This window comes from Acyrthosiphon pisum, chromosome A2 (genome assembly GCF_005508785.2).
Source record: "Acyrthosiphon pisum isolate AL4f chromosome A2, pea_aphid_22Mar2018_4r6ur, whole genome shotgun sequence".
Lineage (NCBI taxonomy): Eukaryota > Metazoa > Arthropoda > Insecta > Hemiptera > Aphididae > Acyrthosiphon > Acyrthosiphon pisum.
Window position 1 is genome coordinate 107,078,451 of NC_042495.1, and position 12,404 is coordinate 107,090,854.

The window sequence follows — 12,404 nt, forward strand, 5'->3', positions numbered from 1 at the left end:
AAATGAGTCTAAATTAGGTGAGCTGAACATATCAATTTTAAATGTATTAACAGTTTGCATTAATCTATTGTTGGGAGTGTTATTTGCATAGTTAGCAACTTGTATGCATAAACGAAAAGTGTTTGTCGATCGAGTATTCGAGTGTTAAAAGTGGGAGTATAGAAGGTTAAACGGCTTAAAAAATCTGGACAGTCTATATTACCATTCAAAAGCTTATGCAAGAAACATTAGTCAAGACTTATACGTCTGTTTTCCAACGTCTGGAGGTTTAATAAAGACAGAAGTGGATTGTAAGATGTGTGAGGTACTCTAGGTATGGAGCATTTAAATGAGATGTAGCGTAAGAATTTGTGCTGTACTTTTTCCAATCTTGTTTTTTTTCCTGTCTGGTAGGGAGACCATACATTAGTGCCGTATTCACAGATGGGTCGTATTAACGAACAGTAAATCGATTTTAAAGTAAGTTCGTACAGCTACGATTAATAAAACCTAGTAATCGATTTATTAATTACCATGTGAATAGCCCAATAATATATGGCAAAATACTGCACACTATTTTTAATCTACAGACCAGATGTATTCCGAACGTCAAAACTTTTATCAAGTTTACCAAAAGGTTTGATAGAAGCACTAAAATTTATTTTATATACTTACCGCCAAAAATGAAAAATTGACTTATGTTTATACGTTTACGCAAATAAGATGAAATTGTTTTTGTATTATGCATGAACAAAATATAGAATTCTTAGGTTTTTACATTTAAAAGTACATACATTTTCATGTAAGTACCTTTTTTTAATACAATTTTTTTTGGGATACAACATCCTTAAAAAGTGTGCAGGTATTAGTCTCGGAGAAACACTATATTATTATAGTATATTATTTAATAATATATGCGGACGTGTTGGCTAAAAGTTTACTGATGGTTATTAATTATAAAAACCAATCGTTTTACCGACGGGCCAAAAATTGGGATGTCGGTAATTTAACCGCACAATAGGTATACGTATAATGACGGGTGGTGTGGGATGGGATATATCCACCTCGCCTACCACTACAGCAAGTCCGACTATGTGCCGCAGTTTATGTCTATACGCGTCATGCAGAGTATATAGGTATTACGCCGCGACTCCGCAAATCAATTAATTCTCGCAGTTGTAACCGCGAATTATTATACAATATATATAGGTACATTATTTACTTCCTCTTCCTGAGCCCCGGTCATATAATATATATATATTGTCGTCCCTGTTTATTGCTGCAGCAATCGTCGCACAGTCATTTGTTCGCGCGCGGCTGATATTCGCGCGCGTCGTACATTATTGATCGGTCCAGGCCGACCATTGAGGCGGCGGAAGAGCGCGGTAATCCGCGGGACCGTATAGCGCGCGCGATCCGGGTGGGTTCTCCGCCGTTGAGTGGGGTTGGCGTTCGGAGGGGTGGTGACGGCGGCGGCAGCGTCGTCGGTTACCGAGCGCGGAGCGCACGCCGCCGCGCGGACAACGACGGCGGAGCGCGCGAGCGAAAGTTCCCCGCCGCGCCGTTTTCAGTGCCGACGGAGCGTCCGACGCACCATCACCAACACGACGACGGCTGCGGTGGCAGTGACGGTGACGGGCCATCTCTGTAGCGGTAGTGTGCACACGATCGTGAACTCGTGACCGGGGGCGACATCACCACCATCATGACCAGCCAAGGCGTCGTGGAACGTGCCAGCGCCGAACTGTCGAAGCGCATCAACGGACTGACGCTGCGGGCTGCCAACAAACCGTCGACGTCGAATTCCGGCGGCGGCGGTACCGCGGCCGGCACGACCGGTTCGCCGTCCCGAGCCCCGCGAACCGGTACCAGTGTCATGGAACGGGTCACCAACGTGCTGTGCGGTGGCGGTACCGGTGGTGGCGGCGGTGGCGGTCTAATTTCCGGAGGCTCCGGTTCCGGCGGCATCCAGTACCCGCGGTTCCGCGGCCGGACGCCTGTCCGCAACCGCGTGGCCACGTACCGGATCAAGCGGCCGGTCACGTGGTCGGAGATGATGCGCGACGAGCAGTTCCTCAACGGTTTCTTCATGTACTTCTCGGCCGCGGAGCGCGTGCCGCTGTCTCGCGTGTGCGTCCGGTGGCGCGACGTGCTGTACAGATCGCCAAAGTTCTGGTACAACGTGCGGCCGGTGATTCGCTGCAAACAGCTCAGGTCATACAACTACGCGGATAAGGCGGCCGTGTTCAAGTCGTTCGTGGCCAGAGAGATGACGGCAATCACCATTTACGGCGCCCAGGACCAGGACACGGTCGAGTTCGTCAACACGTACCCATTTCCCAATAAAAACATATTGGCGCTGTGCTTGCAGTCGTCCAGCGTCACCGACAGGGGATTGGAATCGTTCTTAGACCATTTGCAGGTGAGTCTCAGCCGCCAATAATGTAATATTTGTATTGTTATTGTTAATTTCAGCACACCAACTTATCAACCTATTGCGTTTAACAAGTATTTCTGATGAAATCCCGTTTACGTTTAGTAAATAGAGAAATAATTTTCATCGTGGTTTTTGGGCATAATGTACATTTTAAACCAATTGTTGCACGCCACTTAGATATTAGGTCGAATTTGGGTACAGTAAAATATGGCCTGTATATAGAATTTTCACATTAATTAAACAACATACGTCATACCTGCATTTCAGTATTTCGCAAGTCGTAATTATCGTTGTAAAACGAATAACTTCAGTAAGTTTAAAATTAATATAAAACACATCGACTCAGCCGATCTGCAAGTATTTGAGTTCCCCGCAGATCTCTCTTTATATGAAATGTTCGGAAACTGATATGGACAGGACACCTCCGGAGTACCGGATCCGGATGGGACATGCCAGTAATGTCCCTTCTGTCTCTCTGGCAGTCTGGCGGTGACATTCATTCATTCGGTGGACGTCAATATAGTATTTCATTCTAGTTCTATACTGTAACACTATACCTAAGTTTCCTCGCAATTTTATCTGTGGTTATATATATACGTGGGTATATTAATAATATATCATGTTGTACTACAGGTTCAATAGACTTTCTTTGGTATAATAGCATATTCTGTACCACGATATTTCTATTCAGTACCTAAAGTATAAGCTTAATTTGTCCGCTTCACCCTCGTATACATTTTCAACAATATAGCATAATATTATGTATAATATATAGCCTTATAATACTTTATTGACCATTGTATTTGGATTAGCTCATTATAGGAGAATCCGTTTCATAATTTCTTCGTGAAACTTGTTCCCACAATAAATTTTACCAAGTCTTGTATAAATGCATAATTTACTACAGGTGCTATATCATTTTAAAACGGTTGAAGCTATAAGAAATAATAATGCACCTAAACTATTTTTGTTAACCAAAATAATATGCTCAAATAACTTTATATTTTAAGCTTTGGCCCTAAATATAATAAAAAATATTTTCTTACAATGATCACGTTGGATACTATTATTATATGTTATAAAACTAAAATATTATAGACACAGTGATAGCTGCGTAATGTAATGGTATTTTTATTTCTACTCGCCAATGTACTATTTTGTTTTGTACTAATATATAGTAGAAGAAATTATTTTTTTATAATTAAATTTAAAAACATATGACTATTTTTTGACTATACAAATAATATAATATAATTACATATTGTAGTTATTGTTTTTGCTAATTTCTGAAAATTATATATCCTACATTTTGAATTTGACCACTGGAGTGGTAAATTGTATTCTCTTTATTATAGAATGGAGATAAGGTAGAAAAAAATGTAACAATAAATTATTTGTTCAATGAATAATATATATTTCAAATGGAAAAATGCAAGTGCAAACAAATAAATAAATAATTAATAATAATAATAATAATAATAACAACAATAATAAATAAACAAACAAACAAACCGGCTTCCTTCGTCTCCAAAATCAAGATAGATTCTTATATATATAGATAGATAGATATAAAACAATTAAAAAATTAAAAAATAGTTATTATTATATTATAAAATAAATACACAACCTACACACTGACGTGCCAATGTGCCACAGTTTTGTAAATATGATATGGACATTGAAATAACGATTAGCGTACTTTTGAGACCGCGTCCCGCAGAAATTGACCTTCACACCGCAAAACAATACAACAATAAAATGATCATGGTTCACGATGGTATATTATACTATTATTTGATATTACAATGTGTGTTTTTATTGTTCATTTGTACATTTTATGTAACGCAATTATTGTTGCTGCTATTATTGCTACTATGGTCACACAGCGCTTTTCGTTTTTTACCTGACAATTTCGAATTTTCATATAATATACAATGTAAAGTATTAAGTATTAACGTATTTTGTACTTTTTAAAGGCTTTTATTAGGCGTTTACATTAGCTCCTGAATCAATCTAATAATATACAACATTTAAAATTTACTGAATAAACGTTTAAAATTAATAATTATATTAAATATTTCCGATGACTTATAAGTAATCGAACAAAAAGACCGGTCGAGTAGGTACATTATTCACTAAATTCCTTACCAACATAATACTATATAGTATACATATTTGATCGAGTCTCGTTGTTGTGCATAATACGTTTAAAGACAGTAAAGTACTTAAGTGTCATCAATTTTGAAATTCATATAAATATATCAGATAGTTCATATAACTTTTACATTATACCTACGCTATACTATAGTATAATAATATGTAATTTAGTTCTATATTTTACGTACCCCTTTAGAAAATCAAATAATATAGTAATAATGAGTACCTATTATACACCAATTACTATAATGTTTAATCGCTTAAAATACTGTATGAGTTTAACTTATACCGTATAAGGTGATTAATAATTTTTTTTATAAGCTCTTGATATAATTATTACAAGTATATATAAAGTATAAATACATAATTACATATCATATTATTATATCATGCATAAGTAAATTAATATAGCTAACGCAAATAACACAATAATAAAACTTTCCTACATTTAATATATGACTTATAAAACAATAGGTTTAAGTGACAAATAAAATACAAACCAAAATATAAAACGCCTCTGCGATTGAACTAGCTAGACATTTTAAGGTTCTTAAATTCTCTCTTAAAATCATATTTCTCTAGAAACATATTATATTATCTATATATGACTATATATATATTATGATCTATTTTTATGGCTGCAGTAGCGGATCCAAAAGTCACTCAAAGGGGGAGGGGGGGGGGTGACGAATTTTCATAAATTTAAGTAACTTTTGTTTAGCCAAATATTATAATAATAAAAAAATGTTAAGAAGACAGCCCATGGGGGAGGCAAATACCCATTCATGGCTTCGCCCCCCCCCTTGTATCCGCCACTATGTGGTTGTACACTGTAAAATATACAGTATTCACCCTTCACCATTAAAATGCATTCGATTTACCTATTTTAATCATATTATAAACCACATTCTGACCAATATAGTGCACTCAGCTTCTTATACTTATTGTTAGTTTGATAGGTATGTATGGAAAATTTAAACGCTATAAGAGTTATGACATAAAGGTATTATTTATCTAATTAAATGTCAAAAGGTTCATATTAAAGTGATATTCCTAACCATTCCTATAATCGAATTTAGTACTAATTACTTTATATTATATCGTGACTCATATGGTAACATATGTTACCAAGCAAAGATTGTTACTTAGTATAGCTTATAAAAAAGAATTCACGAGAAAATAGTTTTGTAGATTGTGTAATTAATTTTTTTTAAATTTCCAATCACCTAAACTGAATAAAAACTCTCTTGTAAAAATAAATACCCACATTATTAGTAAAAATTAAAAAAAAACTTATATTATATTAAAACCAATAATAATTGTTTGAAATTTGAAATTGTTGATCAAATTTGAATTGTACTTATTCGTGAGTAAAAAAAATAGTCTTTAATCATAGGACGGCTAACACGTTTTTTTGTTATTCTTTAGAATTCATAAGTTTCGGGTGCGTATAATGGTGATTCTTGACTTGTAGGGGTTGTGCACAACCACGGGGTAGGATAAAAGTGACGGCACGCAGCTATTATAATAGTACTCGTGTAAGTTGTCACTCACCCAGGTACCAGCTACGCCTGGCATAGTTTAATTTCCAGTTCACTGCGATACAACCATTGACATGACCGTATTGGATCGTTTGACATCTTTTGGAATGCAAAAAATAAGACATTTTCAAATGAATAAAAAATAGTGGAAATAAAAAAATTACAAGTTTGGTTGGCTTAATTTTGTATGCATCCACTTAAATGATGTTGGAAAATTATTTTTCGATGGCATATAATATAATGTATTCAATACTTGTGTGATAATTTATTAAATTTGATTATAATTTATAATATTATATTGTGTATGATATTTCTATAATATGTATTATATGCACGGGCAACTTTACTAGCACATCTAAAACGTATTGTCAGCATGACAGTCACCGATTCATATGATATTATAATTTATTACTTTTATAATTAAGAATTCGCAAAAAATGTATACCATCACCACCTAGTACCTTAAGTGCATTTACATAATAGGTATACGCGCGGGTTTACGTTTTAACATCATGTATACAATGTATACATGCACCTAAAGCATCTCGATCAATTGTATGTAATAATATGCGTAAATATATCACCTATATATTATATAGGTATAATATATGTATTTCTGTGTAGACGTGTAGCATTTTATTTGTTGTCAGAGTTGCCTTGCCGAAAATGATGATGGAAGATGTACCGGTCGGGTTGTTTGAAGGTCGGTGTGTATACTGTGTAACTAATACCTATATATATATTATATATATACATATTAGTTAAAGGGTGAACTAGAAAAAAAAGATGAACCGAAAGGCTTGTGCGTCTTAATCCAAACAAAATCTAATCAGTTGACTACCTGTCACCCGTTTTCTATTTGCCCGTTAAATATAAAGCACAACAAAAAATAAGTAAAACCTTATCATCTTATAAATTCGTTGCGCCCGCGTTAAAACGGTGGCTGAAATAATTATTATTTCAACCCTTCAACCCAATTATATATTGCAGTACCTATACTCGATGATATAGACCGGGTAGGTTAGTGTATAGTTGCTTTGCTATACCAATCCGTATACTCGGGATAGGGTTATGTTTTATAATTTCCGGTATTACAAGGGTTAAATCACGGCATGCCTTTTTAATTAAAACAAATAATTTATTCATTTTTCTGGAAGATATTATCTTCATCTAATACAATTATTTTATGCATATATTAATTGATATAATTTTAACTCTGCTGCAGAGAAGTAGCTGTCCATCTCTATGCTGAATATTGTGTGAATATATCCTATAACCTTTAAATATTACTTATCATATTATATTATTTATGTACAATGAAGTCAATCAAAGAACTTGCAGTAGATAGTTTTGTTATTCCTTTTTACAAACTTTAATGAAAAAATAAAAATAATTCAGTTTTTAATTTATAACTATACAAAAATAGTATAAATACATTTTTCGTTTTTTTGAATAAAATTAGCTTAAAAGTATATTAATTTAGCTCTAACTAACGCTTTAATGTATGTAATATTACAATTTATTATATTCTTCTATTTTTTTTTGTATTTTATAAATTAATGAAATTTAAAATAATAATAATAATTATAAAATAGGAACCTACAACTAAATAATGTACCTACTGTAAACCGTTCAAATTATGTTATGTTTAATTCATACGTTCATACCACATGATTAAATTAAATTATGTTTTCATAATATTTAATTACAATAACCAACTCCCACAGACAACAATATATTTTGCTAAAACTTTAAAGTTGTTTGTGTATGTGCCTAATGCCTTATACATCGTTTAAAATATGTTCTGAATACATGTTTTAAATTAAAATCGTAAGTAGGTAAACTTGTTCTGGTTTTTATATGTACCTACTGTTAAAGTTCTATCGTTTTTTATACTGATATAAAGTTGTGTTACATGTGGGTCAAGCGTGCACCAAATTTCAAAACTTTTAATTGTGCTGGTTTCATGAATTTACACGTGAGAGCACAGAAATGATAAAAAAAATCCATAAAATATATTATATTATTCCCGACTAAGAGATACGCCGCCGCAAGGTGAATAATAACGCAGCTGGAACTTGCGTCAGTCGGTGAAATGTTTTTCGGTCTCATTTTGGCACTCGTGCCATAACACCTTATGCATTTTAAACAACCCAGAAAAACCCTCAGACACCAATAAATTATAAAAATGTGTCGACTGACATTTTAATTATTTTAATCTGATACTTAATTTTAAACGCGATTTAAGTTTAATTATACATAAAATAACGGTTTATAAATTCTAATTATTTAACAAACAAAAACGTAGAAGAATTTTGCTTGAATTAATAAGTTTTGCAATCTTCAAAAAATTACATTATTTTAAACAGTGCAATTTATGTTTTATTTATTGATTTCAATAGGTATCTAACCGTAAATCATAGACCAAACAAAAAAAAGTCGAGTTTACCTTACTTCAAGTACAACGCTTAATGCATACAGTTTATGGAATAAATTGTTGTGTATAATTAATTAGATATATCATAATATATCTATTACACTTGACACGTCATGTCATAGCGAATAAATAATAAACTATCTCGCAGTTCTCGGAAAGTATACGTTTTTCGTTCTATTATTTTAAAAGCACAATTATTATCGTTTGTACGTAATTGACAAATAATTATTTTTAGCACGGAATAACGTTACATACAATAATTAATGTTTATAATATGCTTTATAATTGTTTTATATTCTATTGGTTTTGCAGCACAAACAAATCTCATATTTTATTGTTGTGAAAAAACAAAATACTGTTTGTTCGGTTTTTCGGATACAACCGTGACGACCTGACTTATAATTATAATAATAATAATAATAATGTATTATATTTGTAATACATTATAAATATATTAATATTTATTGCAGCGTTTTTGTTGTGTTCGGATATCGCCGATATAATCGCCGCGGGTCGCGACAAGTAGCTGCGTGGAAGCGTGATCAATGATCATTATTGTATCTCTGCTGACTTTGCTGCTGACTGTTAATGTTGCACGTGCACAACATAACATAATATAGCCCCGCGACTCGTTCACGAACACAACAGGCTAGGTTTTTGTCCATGGGAATTAGGTCGTTTGACATTTTTTTTAATTAAAAAAAAAAAATCGTTTCCGCGACGTCGTCCTGCAACGCACATTTAAGTCTAAATGGCTTTTCATTGCAATATACGAGAGACTTGTGCCGTGTTTTTTTAGCGTTATAGTTTTACGGAAAAGTTGGCTCGCCCTGTAACATGATAATAATAATATGTACATATTGTACTATAATGTAGTACCCATACTGTGGTTGCAATTGAATCAACCGTCACTATAAACGACTGACTAAACTTGACGTAGGTACACGTGCGACTGTGCTAGGAATTAGAGATGTATGTTGTTGGGGTACAAACTACAAAAACTATGGGGGAATATAATATATTATAGGACATAGGTAATATTATGATATAATATTATTATGACGATTTTATCACGACGCGACGTTTAAACGAAAAATATCCATCGGTTCTTTTTAATACGACTTTCTGATCTGCCCGTATGTTATTTATTATTATTATAAAACGTACGCGCTATAATAATTGTATGTAGAGATTAATTTAATATTGATTACTATTATTATTGTTATTGCTGCGATACAGCCATTATAAAGTATAATATTATTAATTGTCGCTCCTCGTATATTTTACTAATGCGCGTACGAACGGACGTGAACGTTTTATGCCGGTGTTCAGAGAATATGAGAACAGTATAAAAAATATAAAATATGATTACCACACCTTGTGGCCGCGTGGGTCGTACGTAATAATAATAATATGTCGTATTATACAAGAACCGACGAGTTTTAAATGGTCAAAACGGACGCACGCGGCAAGGTTTAAGGGAGAGGGTTGTTTAAGTTTAAAAATCGCAAGCTTTTACTGTTATTGCGTATTTTATTATACAAGTTTTAAAAATCGTTACGGCGTGTACACATACTTTGCTTGTTCTCGATAAGTCGATTACCATTTCCACTCGGTCGGTGCACAACAGTATTAGGTATCTGCGGCAGCTATATCGACATTGAAAATAAGACAATACTGCTGAACCTACGATCGTATTACACCAGTGTACGGCCGCGGCATAAACATTTATATAATCGAGAGGAAAACTTTGGCACGCCTTTTAACGCGATTTAATCGACGACGCGTGATTTCACTACAATTTCAGTACTTCGTGCCACGTTGTCTCGACGCACAAAGATTTTTCAGGCACGTTTATGTACATTCGACGGGAGCGCTGCAGATGCACAACGACCCTCACAGGTGGATCGCGGACCGCGGGCAACGGTTCGTAAAAAACCTATCTTTTGCGCACGTTGTATAACAAATACCTAATGATAATATATTGTTGCCCAAGGTCGCCCCGTATATCCTGTACATTGATGCGGGCCCGTCTACGTCGCGCGGAGACCCGCTTGGACGATATAGTAAACACTATAAACACTATAAATAATAACAATAATATTATTGTTATCATTATATCAAAATATCGTTCTAAACACGGCGCACATTGTACACAGGGTGCTTGGAAACGCCAAATCATTAACTCGCCGCACTTGACTTCTTTTTCCGCGAGCGCGTGTTTGCCACCGCGTTTACGGACGACACTTTGGTAAACTGTCACGTAAACCGTCACTCACGTAAGTGAAGTACGTGTGTGCAGCGTGGTTTGCCAAATCGATTTTTTTTTTTTTTTATTCTCATTGCACCGGACGAAAGTCGTATTTGTTTGCTCGCGCGGTGTCAAAAGTGTTTCGGTGGTTTTCGTACTAAGACCGCCCGAGTGGTTCGCACTTCGCACAGCAGGGACGCGTTATTCATTATACCTGTACTCCTAAATAAGTATTTACTAAATACTATTTAGTACGACACGTATTTATTATTTTTATTATTATTACATTAAAATTGTATAGTATTATACTATAGCGACTATAGCTCGTGAACCGTTATTTTCCGCGCGATTTGTAATATTAGAGCGACGACGTAAGATTTTCGTAAATATAGGCGCAGGTACGCACCACGATTATAACCATCGATTTTCTACACATAGGTAATACGTATTATAATATTGTCTTGCAGAGTGTCGGCTTCAGGAGACGCACACCGCACACGCGTGCACAACAATTCGGTAAATGAATAATGATATCTCAAGACACGCCGTACGTGTACTTATATAAACATATTATTATATTATTATATTATGTTCACACTGCATAGCGCACGTGTAACTAAGTGTGTTACTTATTTATTATTAATAGGAATTAGGAATACAACTTACTATAGGTAATTACCTAATTATCATTGTCGCACTAGGTTATCAAACTGCGACCTTCGAGTTACGCTCCTGTGTTTTAATCCCGTTTGAATAATAATAATATATATTATTATATATATATATATATTATATTTTTGAATCTTTCATTCAAAATATATGCGTGCACCGATATGTGTGTGTGTGTATTACGCGTTATTTCAGACGGCACTCGTACAACAGAACTCTTTAGAATGGTTTTATAAAATTATATATAGCTGCACATGTTGTTATATATGTATACTGCACAGCGATGGTACGCGTGTGGCATTTTACAAATGGGTTTGTAACATATAGGTACCTATAAACCTAAATCGGGCTTTTAAATATTTTAATGATAATAGAAAACACATGTATACATACACATAATACATACTAATATACTATGTTATATAATCCATACTTACCGAAGCCGTTTGTGTGTGTGTGTGTGTGTGTGGTAGATACCTTTATATTAAGTTGTCCAATAATGACAATACATTCGTTCTATACTAAAGTATTATCTAAATAAAATAAAATAAAATTATAAAACATTTATGCATATAAATATACATAATATATCTAGTTTTGATGTTATAAAATGTAAAGTATGTTTATTTGTATTTAAATTCACATAGATAGGTACTCTGTTGAATAATTGAAAGCCTTTAACCGCATTGATAATTTAAGTCATATTTTCGATATCCTTGTATAATACCTATACACTATCGTACAATTATAATTATTTTTTTTATGAATATATTATTATGTTTACTGTTTACATGTTGTTGGTAAATCTATTCAAAGGTTTAATGAGACTGTGCATTGGGTGAGTTACAAAAATATGTATAGAATTGAAAATTTGTATCATGTCCATCATTATTGGGTTTTCTTAATTTTACTTACAAAAACCTAGGAATTTAT

The 12,404-nt window shown here is 33.9% G+C and overlaps 1 protein-coding gene across 1 annotated transcript in view; it reads left to right on the forward strand.

Annotated features, from left to right (window-relative positions):
* The first annotated feature begins 1,491 nt into the window (after positions 1-1,491).
* The window catches only part of LOC100165940 (F-box/LRR-repeat protein 16), a 34,444-nt gene continuing 23,531 nt past the window's right edge, over positions 1,492-12,404 (forward strand). Inside the window, exon 1 of the mRNA XM_001947636.5 lies at positions 1,492-2,401. Within this exon, the coding sequence (XP_001947671.1) occupies positions 1,685-2,401 (717 nt within the window). The 5' untranslated portion in view covers positions 1,492-1,684. The remainder of the gene's footprint in view (positions 2,402-12,404) is intronic.